At 30.6% G+C, this 16,829-nt stretch overlaps 1 protein-coding gene across 1 annotated transcript in view; it reads left to right on the top strand.

Moving 5' to 3' along the window:
- The window catches only part of LOC140440870 (uncharacterized), a 45,828-nt gene that overhangs the window by 19,850 nt on the left and 9,149 nt on the right, over positions 1-16,829 (top strand). The window contains exons 9-16 of the mRNA XM_072531230.1: positions 289-381; positions 2,230-2,283; positions 9,514-9,534; positions 12,378-12,503; positions 13,821-13,952; positions 15,595-15,702; positions 15,805-15,852; positions 16,013-16,153. Of these exons, the coding sequence (XP_072387331.1) occupies positions 289-381; positions 2,230-2,283; positions 9,514-9,534; positions 12,378-12,503; positions 13,821-13,952; positions 15,595-15,702; positions 15,805-15,852; positions 16,013-16,153 (723 nt within the window). The remainder of the gene's footprint in view (positions 1-288; positions 382-2,229; positions 2,284-9,513; positions 9,535-12,377; positions 12,504-13,820; positions 13,953-15,594; positions 15,703-15,804; positions 15,853-16,012; positions 16,154-16,829) is intronic.

Here is a 16,829-nt window from a genome sequence, read left to right as displayed (position 1 = left end):
TGTCCACTCCCTCTATACCCATGAATTTTATCATTTCCGGGGTGATATAAATAAGTGTTAAGGAGACAATTCATGAATACAGAAGTGTTAAGGAGAATAGACAGAAAGCAGCTGCCTCGAAGGTCAGAATAGCCATGATGATTGCCAACCTTCGTCGCGGAGATGGCACTTAAAGAAAAAGAAGATTTTTTTTGTTACTCATAATAAATGTAGGAAACACGAATATAATAAAAAAATTAACATATTTATTTAACTATTTTTTTTTTATAAATTTCCAATATTTTTTAGAGGATGCAATTAAGTTCGGTTTTGGGATCATAGACCAAATTAATTCCCAACTCGAAGTCATTGTTAAACAGTTTTGGTCACTTCCTATTCCAGGTAATGCATATCATTTATTATCAAATAGTAATTAAATATACATTTCTTATTTGAATTTTTACTTAAAATATATTAACCTATAATAGTAATATTTTAGCGTAATATGACATGTGTTATATAAACATTTTTATATAAAAATGAGTGCACGTCATTCAAGATTTACGACGTCAGAACCCCACAGCGTTGCCAAAACATCAGAATAGTTAATAAATGAGGAATTTTTGGCTTTTTAATTATTGGAAAATGAGTAAAAACAACTGAAAGATTTTATAAACTTAATAAACCCAATGCTAATAATAATAATGTATAATTATCGAATTGACTAATGTGACTAACATTCTACCATCTGTTTTTGTAGTTTTGACACTTCTTTTATCTTTATTTTGCCATTAACGACATATTTTTCCATCCATATTTCATAAAAAAAACTTATACAAAAATATCTCTGTAATATAATTAATTTCTTAAAATAAAGTTCTTTTTACTGCAATATTAGGCATTGCCATAACTCTTTTTCATCTGAAATCCAATTCGTTTAATAATCTCCATAATGATGTAATGGAACCATCGAACATCTACTTCTTAACCAAGTTGTCTCTTAATAATTTTAAAGCTACATGTTCTTCTACAAAGAAAACACTATGATTTAATAAACACTCTTTATGAACAATCATTCTGTCTACATTTGCTAAATTGTCAAAGTTTTTACTTGTTTTGTACATGTCGTAAATAACATCACGAATACCACTGACATTCAACTCTTCAAATCTTCTGTATTAGATTGTCTTTTTGTAGTACCATTTTTTAGAAAATGATTTTAAAAGTTCATTATTTTTAGCAGCTTGAGAAATATTATTAACAATGGATACACTTAGTTTTAAGACTATTGCAACACACTAAAAAACTTAGGAAAATATTTTAATACAAAATTATATATTCTGAATTCTTTAACTTACTTCTTTTAGAGCATTTAATAGTAAAAAAGTCCCGTCATTATTTCTTGTTCAAAACATTCTTATCAGCTATTATCAGCTTTCTACAGACTATTCAGTTGTTTTTGGAATAGCACAATCACAATATACAACAATAATTCATGTTTTAATCTATTAAGCTAAATTTAATATTTATTTATAAATACAATTTATTAGTATATAATATATTGTGAACCAAATTGTGTAAGAAATCAAGACATAATCAAAATTCTTACTCTAAAAAAGCGTCAACATTGTAAACAATTTCGCCAAACGCTGAACTGTCATTGAAATTTTAAGTATTATTGTATCAGTGGCGTACAATTGTCTTATTTATTTAATTATAATTATTATTTTGTGCAGTAATACACTTAAACAGTTATTTTATAAAATTTACTACTATATTATTATTAAGAACAAATGTTTTTGGTTATTTAATCAATATGCTTCTAAAATTCTCAATACTATTCCAATTATATTTTTGTGATTATTATACCATGTTGACGCCTATGAAAGATTGATAGTCTGACTCAATCGATCGATAGTATTTCCAATTTGGATAAACTGATTAGCAGATTCTTTCTTAGTAAATCCTCACCTACACAAACAATTACGTCAGTAAAAGCTATTGTGTGTGTGAGTGTGTAAGTCCACACCTTTATATTTCTATTCATCGCTGTTATTGATAATATGACTCAGGGATTAATAGCTTAAATAACGTCTGCACATTCTGACTGAATTTTGTTTGTACACTACCTACAACCTACGTACAAAAGGTACTTTAAATTTAAATTTTAGATAGACAACTTTATATAATTTTTATATAGAAATGACATACAATATATCGTATTGCAATTATTTTTTTTTTTCATTCTAGCTGCATTCGCACGTCTTGCTGAGAATTTTCTCCAATTAGTTTCGGACTTTAGAAGTGAGTAAAATATTTCTTTACTTAAAAAAGTTTAAAGGTATGCTCTATTTATATTTCAATTATCCAACATAAACAAATTATTGAGGCCTGAAATGCATGCACGCATTTTCCGACGATATTCGACTTCTCATTTGCCAAGAGACTATTAAATATAATTTGTCGCCTTGAGTGAGAATGCTTGTCATTTTATAGGTCCAAACTGCTAACTCTGATTATATTTAAATTATAGCGCCTTGGTTTATATTATAAGTTAATTTAAAAAACGGAAAGAAAAAAAAAGAAAAGAGACTAATAATTTATCACATTGTAGCATTTGAAATTTATTGGAATCCCCTCGTATATGTGTTAATTGAAATCTCCTTATATATGCATTATAATAACGAAGAATGAATTTTTTCAATATTTCTTAGTTCGTATCCTTCAATTTATAATCTTTCGTCTTTTTAGGTCGCCGCCGTCGATCATGAATCATTTTATTGTTTATTTATGTCACAGGCGCAAATTCTTCGATATTTCTTTGTTCAAACCGCCCGATATTGCGTTTTTAAATTAATCTACGTCTTAATTTTCGTTGTGTTTTGTTTATGTTGGCGTTTTGCTTATTCTAGTTTATGCCATCAATTTTTTAAGATAATTTCGTCACTCTCAGTAAGGCTGGTCGCTGTTAAAGGCGTCTTTAGTTTTATTGGAGTCCGAATTTTCCTTCAAATTCGTAATGTTTTGTGTTTTTCGCCTTTTTTCACCGGAAAATGTATAGTATAGTAGCAGTTGTATGTGAAGTTAAAATGAGGTTGAAAAGATTGGACATGGAGAGCAGAAGTCGGTGTGTGTGGTTTGAAGAAGCCGGCAAATTTGTTAAAAAAAAAGATTTGAATCTAAGAGATTTGCGGCGTTTCCAACAAATTTGAAAAATACCCACATGGTTCCAGTATTTTAAAGAAGCAGATTTTCGAAGTTTGTGTCCACTGCCAACTTTTAGCCTCAATTTTGTTTGTCCTTGGTCATCGTCTCGTCGTTACAGACTATAGATGCAGTTTTTTGGGTGGCAGTAAATCTCCAGTGTAAGTGAAGTTCCTAACCCCAGAAATTTTAGTGAAACCCAGGTAATTTTTTTGTTTGAACTTTTAAAAGAAAAATAAACATTTTCTAATAATAATTGCTTTCATAAAAGTTTAAGAAATTGTAATAACTAAAATTGTAGATGTTAGGGCGAGGCCTAGTTTGCTGTCATTTTAATTGTTCTCAGTTTTAAGATTTAGTATTAACATATGACAGTTAGCACTATTTTTGATATTTGGTAAATACCTAATCATATTTGAGATTTTGTTTTTGTTTTTTAAAGAAGGTTAACCACTATGCATAGTTTCACTTAAAAAGATATTTTTTTGATTTGTAATAATTTATTTCTGCTACAAATTATCGCCCATTAACAATTGTAAGTTTTTTCTGTATTTTTTTTTTAATTGTGACTATTAATATAGTGTTTTTATGTTCTCTATGTTTTGTAACTGTTTGTGGTGACACAAAAATAAATGTTAAATTTTTGTTTTTCAACATTTTGTTTATTTTTTTTAACAAACCCTTTCTTTTTGAGTTTTATTTGAAAAAGATATGTTTTTTATTTCTGATAATTATATCTCCAGTTACAACTAGCTGGTTGTAATAGGTATAATTAGGCACCTCAAGTGGCGCCCTATATTAAATTTCTTGAGGTGTTTCCTGTTTCGTTTTGTTTTTGTTTGTCCCAAGAGATTTATGACCCTTTATTTCATTTTTCTGTCGTTGCCCCAATCCAAACCCCCTTGTATTTTACTTATCCACGACCCCAGCTCTCCAACTAACCCCTGAGTGCCCGTTCGCACAAGTAGCGTTTATTTTGCTTACCCTATCTTCTCCCCAAGAATTTCTATCCCCCATCTTCTACCCCTAATAGTAATACCCCTATGGTAGGCAAAATATTTTCGTTACAACATTAGAACTGAAGATAGGTTTGTTCCAGAAGCGCTGTGGGTGTTCGAATACAAAAAAGTGGGATCTATCATGAAGAGATAGATGGGAAATCTTTGGAAAACTGGTTTACATGATTCCAGAAAAATGAAAAAAAAATCCAATTATCGCCTCTGGAAAGGCTGATTTTCAACCGTGGCTGAAATTAAAATAATAAGGTTTTGAGGACTCAGCGTTAAAAGTGCAACTATTGTTTAGCAACATAGGGGAAATCATAACAAATACATTATTGATTGGATGGCAAAGAGCCAAAACAAAATAGTTTTACGGCTGCCTCCACACCATTGTGAGCCCAATCTGATTGATCTGGGAAGAAGTGAAAAATTATGTAACAATCAAAAACGATACTTTTAAATTTGCAAACATAAAATATATTCTTTTAATGCAATCATGCAACAAATAATATTACTTCAACTACATGAAATAAATGTGTGCAACACGATGAAAAAAAAGTCGAGTCCAAAATGTAGAGGTTGGAAAACACAATATAGATCCATATCGAATCTATAACTATACAGGGTGAGTCATGAGGAACTTTACATACTTCTACCATATGTAGAGTCCCTCAGGGAGCATATCATGTGGCCACTAAAAAATATCAACTCCTCTTCTTTATTAATTAACAGGGTGATTTGTGTAATTGACCATTTATTTCATTTTGCTGTAGTGTTTATACGGCTCATTTGATTTTTTTTATTTTTGCATGATACAGTACACTACTATCAAGCATTCGACTGGTATTAGCTAAACTAAAAAATTCCAGTACTGGCTTTGGAAAAATTAATTTAGGGATTCGTATTAAATATTACACCCTGTATAATTTTTTTTTAAAATGCAATAAGTGATTTTTAAACTACATAAATAGCCAATGAAAACGACATATGCGACAATGTTGTCGCACTTTTATTAAATTTTTAGTGAACGATCAAATCTTACCAAAAATAGAACAAGCATAATGAAGTATCAAATTATAAGGTATTAATTTAAACAAATGTTATAAATTTCAAACATTTTAATTAACATGAGTTCCTACAACATAATCTAATACGTAGAAAATTAACATCTTTACTGTCACTTTGTATTATCTCTATGATAGAATCAATTGTTTTTCAATTTTAAATTTTTACTCATAGATCGTATTGGGGCATTATTTTCGATATATAATAAATTAAATTGATTAAAAAGTCAAACCTCTTGTATGTGTTAGTTTTTGCTGATTGTAAATGATTAAAATTTTATGTCAAATAATAATACATTGCATCAACTGTACTAAATAAAAATAAATCTAAAAAAGTTTAAAATGAAGGTTGGCGTTGACCGTTTGACGTTTCTTGATATTTTATACCCATTGTCATTATTGCCATTATCAATTCTTATTTATGTGTACAAGAATACATATTTCTTTTGTCATATCTACGTTAAGTACATTGTGTTAGTTTTGGTAGAGCTTTTGTTATTTTCGTTCAAAATGCCACATCAGTTTTCGACCACAGAATATGCAGACATAATATTTGTTTATGGATTCTGTAATGGGAATGGTAGGGCTGCTAGTAGAGAATATCGCAGGAGATTTCCTAATCGTCGAACTCCCAGTCATCCAACATTTAGGTCAGTTTTTAATTATTTGCGAGAAAATGGCACTTTTCCTAGTAGAACAACAGAGCGACATGTAGATGAAGCGCAGGAAGATGACATTATGTACGCCGTTACTATGAACCCTACAATAAGCACTAGACAAGTAAGTCGAGAACTCAATTTTACTCAATTAAAAGTAAGTAGAGTCTTATAAAAAATAATCTATACCCATATCACATTCAAATGGTTCAGCGACTACATGCTGGAGATGAGATCGATAGGTTGGAATTTTGTAGATGGATTAACAATAATCGACCAACGCTATACAGGACACTATTTACAGATGAAGCCCAATTTACCAGAGACGGGATAAATAATTCACGAAATTCACATGTGTGGGCAGAAGAAAATCCTCATGCTATTCGAGAACGTCGTTCTCAGTTAAGGTTTCCGGTTAACGTGTGGATTGGTGTCATAAATAACCAATTAGTAGGTCCTCACTTTTTTGATGGTCCTTTAACAGGGCAGGTCTATTTGAACTTTCTACAAAATATTTTGCCGAATTTGCTTGCCAACTCGAACGTTGCTATCCGAGGGAAGTATTTTCAGCATGATGGGGCACCCCCACACTTTTTACTGGCAGTGAGACAACATCTCAATAATGTTTATGGCAACAGGTGGATAGGACGTGCAGGTCCTATTTCGTGGCTTTCAAGATCCCCTGATTTCAATCCCGTTGATTACCATATTTGGGGACGATTGAAGCAACTAGTTTACGCAGTGAATATTAATAACCGACAACAATTAATTGATAGAATTATACATTGTTGTAATACTATTAGAAACGATCCCCAGAGTATCCGTAATTCAATACGTCAATTAACAATTCGGCAACAAAAATGTGTACAGGCTGCAGGGTTCCATTTCGAAAATATATTTTGAATTATTTTTATTTTGTTACGATTATTGTATGCTTTCCAGTTCTAATTTATGGGTTTATCATAACTATGTACATATTTTTAGTTTTTTTTTTAAGTGTTCTTCGTTATTGTTAGTAGTTACTGTTTTTTGTTGTGCAGTGACTCAGTTTATCATTTCAATTAAAATGTTTGAAATTTATAACATTTGTTTAAATTAATTACCTTATAATTTGATACTTCATTATGGTTGTTCTATTTTTGGTAAGATTTGATCGTTCACTAAAAATTTAATAAAAGTGCGACAACATTGGCTGGCCAATGTTGTCGCACTTTTATTAAATTTTTCCAAGACAAAGCCAGTCCTGGAATTTTTTAGTTTAGCTAATACCAGTCGAATGCTTGATAGTAGTGTACTGTATCATGCAAAAATTTAAAAAATCAAATGAGCCGTATAAACACTACAGTAAAATAAAATAAATGGTCAATTACACAAATCACCCTGTTATTTAATAAAGAAGAGGAGTTGACATTTTTTAGTGGCCACATGATATGTTCCCTGAGGGACTCTACATATGGTAGAAGTATGTAAAGTTCCTCATGACTCACCCTGTATAAATAAATCCAAACGAAGAAAGTTAAACTCACAGTTAAAATTCAAGAAATTTTACATTCTTAGTTTTAATAGTAAATATTTTTAAAAATCATATAATACACCTCTGTACAGCCCTGTTTGGCTTTCACGGGCAATTGTTGATAGTGGGGAATTTTTGTTATGAATGAACCATAGTCGGTTAGTTTGTAATATAGGATTGAAAGTTAAATTTTGTTTAAAAAGGTAGGTATTTCTAATAGAAAGGTATCTCATTCTCAAGGTATCTTTAGCATCCGTCTATGGACCTAAATGTCCACTGCTTCAATTCCGTTCATACTGGATACTTTTAATGTCCATATTTCTGCTCCATACAAAAGTACAAACCAAATATGGGTTAACTTAACTACACAATTCTTAACTTAACTATTCTTTGTCTTAATTCTAAACCTGTTCCTCTAGTCCCTGGGTAGCCCGTTCTTTACTGTTTTTGTAGAGCAGATCTTGGATCCCATAACGACTTTGTAACATTGTGTCATTAAGCATATTATCTATAAGTCTAGTAAGTGTGTATGGAATTATACGAAGAAACTGGTATATCATATATTCTCTCCAAACTATACCATGGATTACTAATAAGTCAGTTACTAATAAAGAATACAGCTAAATATTTGAGTTTCCTTTAAATTCCTGCCTCGGTATAGGTGGTGAGTGATAAGACTTATCCTGTACAACCCTATAAGGTTTAAATCCAGCTTGTTTAACAGAAATCATCTTGGAGAGTCACGTGCTAACTATGTTATAGATTAGCTGTTCTTGGAGCTTGTATGTTGCAGACAGCAAAGCCATTGGTCTGTAACTCATGGGTCTTTTGGATGGTTTATTTGATTTTAGGTTTATAATTATTTTTGGACGCAAGAAATCTTGTGATAATTCCGGTTTTTATAATGTCTGTAAAGAATCGACACAACCAAACCTTTATATCATTAAAAACTTTGACTGGATATCATCGAAATCTAGAGCTTTGCCTAACATAAGATCCATGAAAGCATTTAAAATAAATTGGTACGTGAATGAATGGGAAAATTCTGTTTCTGTTACCCTAGCTTTAAGATATTTAAGATTTCATTTGAACTTAATCGTTTGAGCTTTTTCTTTTAGCTCTGAATTTTGTTACTATGTGTGAAAAAAAGGCGTTTGGATTAACAATAATTATAGGCTGTCTTCGCGCGAGAGCAGTGTTTTCCAATTTTCTTAGTAACGTCCAAGTATTTCTGCTCGATGTTTAGAAATTCCGGCTTTCAACAGGTTCCATGTACCTTTCCTATCTCGCTGCATCTAGGCTGTGCAGTAGCTCGTCTGCTACTTCTTGATCACCAGTTTCCAGAAAAGTTTGGTACATTTTTTGGCTATTCTATGTCCATCCAGGAATATATTCCTTGCAGTTGCCTCTTGGTATGGATGCCTTAGCAGTGCTTATTACAGCACCAGCAAATATTTTGTCGTTTTTGTTAATGAAATGTATTAAATCTAATCATTTATCTAGTTCTATGGAGAATTTGGTCCAATTGGCTCTTTTGAGATTTAACCTTGGTCGTAAATTCAAGTAATACGTGGTATTTGTGTACTTTTTTCAATTCTAACTGAACAGTGTTGACTGGGAATTTACAAAGGACTTTTCGTGAAACTTCTAGGGGTTATTGTTATCTCGTCTAGCTCGTCTGCTATTTTTTGATTACCAGTTTCCAGAAAAGTTTGATACATTTTTGTTATTATTTGAACAAAAACACAAGTCAGGATTGTACTCCTATTTCCAGGTGTGATTTAAATGTAAAAGAAACCGTGGTGTCAAAATAAGTGAGAGGTTTTTTATCTATGCATACTTAGCTAGTATATTCCCGTGTTTGCGTTGCAGTCTTTGTATTCTTATTGCTCAGGTTTGCTGTTGTGATCATATATTGTTGGCTGATGCTATGTCAGATAATATGGGATGACGAGAGTGTGCCTAATGTTTGCGATGTTGACGTTGAAGACCATTGAAATCTTTGGTCATATAGTATCAAGTAAAGCAATCGTGCATTATAAATAACGCATAAATAAATATTTAAAAAAAATACTAATACTATTTTATGTTTTTAGGTTCTCTAGTACCAATTGTGGGTAAGTAATAACTCTTATGTGTCTACTTTACTATCATACTTTGCTCAAATATCAACATATTAAACCAAAATTCTTTTCTTTTTCTTAAAACTTTTACAAATAACATCGGTCTGCAAAAAAATATTTTTTTAAAGTTCACTCTTAGGTTTTTTCCAGCTCTGATTTAAAAAATGCAAACCATTTTTGGATATAATAAAACGTTATAAAATTTAATTTATTTATTATTCATGTACTAAATTAAATTTCCAGTATACTTACATTTCTCTTCCTTAAGTTTATAATTCCTTATAATATTTTCATCATCCAGCAGTAGTCTGATATTACGCTCACGTTCCTTCTTCCTTAATATTTTCTTTCCATTTCTTTGATGTCTTGGTGAAATCTTTCGCCTGCTCTTCACTGACATCGCCAAGGATTGCCGAGGCCTGAGTGGCGAAAATAAAGTTTAATGCTCATGTTACAGTTTCTTAAAGTTTTTAATTATGTCTGCGACGATTGTTTTGTAGTTTGGATCCCTTTTGATACCTAGAAAACCGGTAACAACTAATTTAAAAGATGTCCATGCTGCCTTTTTATTGGTTTTTATTTTGTTCGCAAAGTTGGGAGCTGTCCTTAAGTTTTCTAATGTCCAGTTCGACAAATATTCCTTCCCTTAGCTTTGCTGTGGATAAACCAGGAAACAGTCCACAAAGATATCTTTTTTTATTATTTAGCTTTACGTGTCTCGACAGCGTAGGTCACTTACACAGGTACAATTTTATTACATTACATTACAAGAATATACAGTAACATTACAATCGATAAATTCATTAAATTCTAAACTACGTTTCCCCTTCTAAAATTCCTGGTAAAGACTGATTTCTTCTTCTTCTTCTTCTTCTTGCGACTAGGATTACTCCTGTTTGTCTGTCTCTTATTCTGTTTCAGTCGTTGTTGACTATACATTATCTTTCCACCTTCTTGGCGGCCTTTCAACGGGTCTTCTGCTATGCGGCTTGTTGTTTTTACAGATGTTCGCTAATCTATCTGGTCCCATTTGGTCTCCGCTGAATATGTTAGGATTGGTCTTACTGTTGTCTTGTATACTTTCATTTTGCTTTCCGTGGTCAGATATTGGTTTCTCCATATGGTTTCTCGGAGGCAACCACTTACTCTTGCCGCTTTTGATGCTTGCCTTGTGGTCTCTCTATCTCTATATCTTGTACTGATTTCATAGACAAAATTAATAAGGTTTTCGAATTAACCTGGCGAACTGAAAATATTTTGTAGGTTTAGACTCAAAAGATTATTTATTTTTATTTTTGTTGAAATAGGGACAGTCTACGAGAATATGTTAAACAGATACAATAAATACAGATACTATAGATAATATTACCACAGTGTTTACATGTAGGTATATGAGAGGGTAGATTCCTATATGAGAGGGAATCAATATCGTGGTTATGGATACTCCTTGTGAGATTTAAATATCGAATGAGTTTTGAATAACTTAAACCAAAGGATTTACCGTGTATATACGTTTAAGAGAATAATTAGATTTTAGCAGTATGTATGCAACAGAAGAGCGGAAGATTACAAGATATGATTAAATCTGTGTTTGAAGTTACAGCATATCCAACAGCTATAGGACTCTTAGAAGCATCTGTGTATACAATTTGGTCAAATCTGTTATTAGTAAATAATTCCTGAAAGGTTTGCCTTTGAAATTGTGGATTTGTCTGATGCTTATCATAATGAGTTAACGAGAGATTCAAAGCTGCTATCAATTTATTCCAGGGATGTTTAGGAAATATTAATATTGGATTTGTGGCTGAAAGATTGATATTATTCAGATGTGGTGAGAGATACTGTGGCATATGTTGAAGTTTAATAGGAGAAGAAGAGTTTAATAGATCATTACTTAGAAATTTATAGGCTGGGTTTTCGATATTAGCTGAGATTCAAGAAAAATATTTTTAAAGGAATTGCCGGCGACGTAGTCAGAGTGGAAGTTCATTAGCTTCTCTGTATAAACTCTCTGCAGGGCTCGACCTAAATGCAAGATTCGAAGTGCAATGTTGTATATAAAATTAAGAAGTTTTAAATCTAATGAGCTAGTTGACATACAAATGAAAATACAGTAGTTAATTTTAGAACGAATAAGACATCTATAAATCTGAAGCAAGTAGTCTTCGTCTGCACCCCGCATAATGATTGTACAAAGTTTTGAATATGTTAAGATTTGTCATGCACGTACATCTTTTAAACGGCATTTCCAGATAAGTTTGATGTCGCACAAAGATATCTGAAACACTACTCTTCTTCTTCAGTCAATGCCTTGACAAATTATGTAATTAAAACCGTAATTTCTTATATATATATATATATATATATATATATATATATATATATATATATATATATATATAAACTAAGGTACACTCGAAGAGTGGTGGGTTTTTCGGTCAAAGTGGAGAAATAAAAGACAAAGAAGGTGGCTACTTCATCTATTTATTGAAGACATAAAAAAGAATTTTGGCCATATTATTGAATAATTGCACTACATTTTCTTTATATCTCCCAGCTAACAAGAGGTGTCTAAGAATCTCGGCATTAAGAGTGCCCATGCACGCTGAAAAACTTAAACGGAAAAAATTAAAATATATTGTAATGGCCAGGACCCGGACTTGCGACATCCGAATTACTAACGCCCTAATATATATATATATATATATATATATATATATATATATATATATATATATATATATATATATATATATATATATTTAATATATGACTATACAATTCCTTACTATATTTGGATTTAATGTTATGTAAACAATATCTCTTTTCTATTTCAGGTTTCTTCAGAGGAATAGTTGATACAATTTTTGGCTTTTGGAGATCACTATTTTTAAATTTAAAGTATTTTGCTAAGAGTTTACTAGTCGTTAATATATTCAATCCCATTTACACAATAATAATAGGTAAGTTTATTATGCTAGTTAATTTATTTATTAATGACGAAATATATATATATATATATATATATATATATATATATATATATATATATATATATATAGAGCATTGAGAGACTTTGAGATCCCACCTAAGTTAGATAAGTTGACCCAACTAACAATGCAAAACGTAAGCTCATGCGTTAGAATTGAAGAAGAAAACTCTACGCTCTTTGACATTAATAATGGTCTAAGACAGGGGGACGCGCTGGCTTGTCTCCTCTTTAATATTGCCTTGGAAAAGGCAATCAGACAATTAAATATTAGAATGAATGGAACTACTTTTAATAGATCGACGCAAATTCTCGCATTCGCTGACGATATAGTTATAGTGGGCAGAAGTATGAGAGACATGGTGCGGTGTTTTACAAGGCTTGCGGACGCGGCAAGTGAATTAGGACTTGTTGCAAACGAGGAAAAAACCAGATATATGTTGGTTTCTAAAAACCCTCGAAATATCCAACAGAGAATTCAAATTAACAACCATACCGCTGAGCAAGTCAAAGAATTCACATACCTTGGATCGCCAATAAACTTAACAAACACGACAAGCGACGAAATGAAAAGACGCATAGCAATAGCAAACAGAACTGTTTACGGTCTCCAGAAACATTTATAAAATAAAAATATAAAACGTGCAGTAAAGCTTAATATATACAAGACCTTAATAAGACCGGTTTTAATATGTGGAGCTGAAACGTGAACCCTATCTCAAAATTTTCTATATAATTGTCTTGCTCCTCATTTTTTTGTAATTGTTTACTTTTTAACTTAATGGTCACAATTGATATATGAATATCATTCAATGGTACATTATAATGGATTAAAAACCTTGCCATTATAGGAAATGCAAACCATTTAGGTTTATATATCTCATCAGTATCACTGTCATTTCTCTCACTTGCTTTGATTTTACCCAGACATTTTCTGAATGAACCCATAAGGGTGTCTTTTTTCCTCTTCAAATCGTCTATAAATTTTTTCAAAGAAAATTTAGTCTGGATTCGCTTCCATGCATAATGAACTTCACTTCTAATTTTATTATCCTCGTTTAATCCTCGTTTTATCCTTCTCACTATACCTTTTTTGGTTTTCTGTTTTGCGAGACATGCCATTACATTTTACTTTTATATATAATATATACATATATATATATATATATATATATATATATATATATATATATATATATATATATATATATATATATATATGTGCACTATAATAAATGTATTTTATAAAAATAAATACATTTAATATTTATGTTATTAATTTTGTCTCCAGATTTTATCGAAGATGTGTCTACCAGTATGGAGCAGCTTGCCAGTTTCTATTCAAATGCATTTGAACATTTGTTATATATTATCACACATGTGACAATCCCTTCATTACCACTGAAACCTATTCAATCTTTAGGTAACTAAATATAAGTATACTTTAATTTAGATTAATATAGAACTGTTTTATTATCATAAAAATTAGTTAATTAATGTTCTTATAGTATAGGAAAAATCACACTTTCGATAACGTAGATTTTAGGCAGGGATCGTATACCATGGACGTTCAAAATTAGTCAAGGTGTTTAGTTCTTCAATATATTGTTAAAAAAAACATATACAGATTTGTACGGGATACATATTTTCATGAGAAAAATAAGTTGTACAAAGACAAAATATATTATTTGAATTTACGTACGAGTGTAGTGTAAAAGTAAATGCTACCAAAGGGAACTAAATAAAAAACACTATTTCGGCAATATATTGTATAAGAAGAAACTTGTTACAATATTTGCAGAAATGTATGGTTTTTCTGCTGTCTTTTTTCCTCTTTTCCTCTTATATTGTCTTCTCTTTAAGCCTTTAAGAGACCAATAATACTTTTTCTCCCTAATATGTAATTAGTATTGAGTCTGTGAATGACAAAAGTATTCATTCTGCTGGTATTAAGCGGAATACAAAATAAGACTTCCAAGCATTTTCTCACATTTATTCATCCATCGCAAAGTGTAATTGAAAGATCGATGGTTTGCTACGTCTATTCCAATTTTTTGTGGCTATAGTTCAAAATCATATTTGGTGTAATAGTATTTTACCGTATGGGCCAATTTTACACCAGGCCAATTTGTTACAAAAGCTTGCCTTGGCGATAGACAACTTTTTTTGAAAAAAAAAAAAATGATACACAGAATGAGATATAGCAAAAAGGTTATTGCAAAATAATTATTTGAATCGCTTTTTTCGTATATAATTATAATTTTTTATTATCTATTAAAATTTGTTTAAATTTACCTAAACTTAAATGTCTTACTGTGTTTAAATTGTGTGCAAAAGATGGACCGGAATGGTTAAATAGTTTTTGCGGAATTTAATTTGTTTATAAGATTTTTTGAAAAAATAGCTAATTTCTGTGACTGTTCAGATAATTTGACTAAATAGATTTAAATAATCCGGGCTTATTTTCGTTGATAAATTATAGATCATTGCTTAAACAAGAGTGTTGAAAACAGAGTAATTTGCATTCCGACTAGAGTAAAGGGAGTGAGTGTAACCGACAGAAGGACCAATAGCGCTCTTTAAAAAATTCATCATAGTTTCAAAATTTTTATTTAAATTTTTTTTTATAAAAGGCATAATAATAAAAACCCTATCGCGCTACATCAAAAAAGGTTTTTGAAATAACTATTCCATCATTCGGTGCAAAAATATACATGCACAGGAGATATTTATTTTTATTCTGAGCAGTGCAGTTATCACTTCAGAAAATGACATCTTTTCCTACGCAATGACGTTTGTCATATTTATATAAACATGTAAAAATTTCTATTGCCCCTCTCTTGCCCACACAACGTATCTCCTCAACTAAGGAATGTCGTGGAATGCAATTTTAGATTCTACATGTGTCTAATAACATCTTTATCAACGTCTGTTTTGGCTTGCAATTCTTAGAAGGCACAGATTAAAACATTATATTATCTATTATAAGTTTTTGTTTTTATTTTTAAATATAAAAAAGAGAAAATCATTCATACCCTATTAATATAGCTAAATTAATTTTTCAGGAGACTTATGGTATAGCATTGTACGAACATTTATAGTGGTTGGAGACGGCCTTACTGACATAAGTCAACAGTTTTTGATATCATTTCCAACTATACCCAAGATTATAGGTATTTTAATTTCAGTGATTTTGTTATGATTTGTGTGGTTTATTAATTACGATGTTATTATTAATTTTATATATTTTACTAATTTAGAGTTATTTTTTACAGAAATATTTGTTAATTACTTCAAGAGCATATTCGCAATTTTCAATAAGAGTAAGTACAAATTAATAAAAATTTAAATATGTTTATATGAGATTAAACCACAATTATTTATTATATTGTTTTGTGCTTAGACCATAAAAACGGAGTGGTGCTCTTATTTAACTTATTACAAAAAATATCCTTGTCTAACTTAACAATTTTTGTTTTTTAGCATCTCTAAATATACTTATAACCTTCCTTACTAGCATAGACGATGGTGAATATTTAATATCAAGATTTACAAACCAGATTGAAGATATTTTTGCAAATCTTCAAATACCAAAGCTGCCGTTTATACCCTATTTTAGTCTAGGTAAGTAAGATTCTAGTTGGATAAGTGATAAATTCGACCGTTACTTGATGGATATTCATTATTCAACAATAAAACACTGAAAACTTTGTTTTCAAAACGTCCATAAAATTCAATATAATATCGTATCACAATAGGCAGAGTGCCTTTCTTAAGTGATCTATTTTTCGAATGTGTTTACACTTTATAGTCTTTAAGTGAAAAGTTTAAGGAGGTTTTGGATGTGAAGAATTTGAAATTCATCATTAAAAGAATGATTATGATCTAGAGGGTGAAGTGCGTATGTAGAATCTGTTTTTCTATTATTAAAAGCCCTTTTATGTTCTGCTATACGTATGTTGAAAGTTCTATCAGTTTTACCGATGTAAGTTTTTAGGCAGTTGTCACATTTAAGGTTGTATACACCACTGTGTAAGTGCTTTTTTATTTTATCTCTTGTTGTTTTTATTATATTTGCCTAAGTTGTTGTTTGCTCTTAAAGCTGGTGTTATTATGTAACAAACTCCTAACGACTCCAAATTAATCCCATTTGACGTAAAAACTCTTTACTTTCAGTATTCTTCCTACAGAAACTGTTGTTATAGTAAAAAGCCTTTTAGACCATAATATTACAAATTTAATCATAATGTCTGAAATGTCTCTCTTATCTGAACTGATACATTACATTGAGTATGAATCA

This window comes from Diabrotica undecimpunctata, chromosome 5 (assembly GCF_040954645.1).
Source record: "Diabrotica undecimpunctata isolate CICGRU chromosome 5, icDiaUnde3, whole genome shotgun sequence".
Lineage (NCBI taxonomy): Eukaryota > Metazoa > Arthropoda > Insecta > Coleoptera > Chrysomelidae > Diabrotica > Diabrotica undecimpunctata.
Note: the sequence above shows the minus strand (reverse complement) of the source record. Positions and strands in the feature narration are given on the sequence as shown.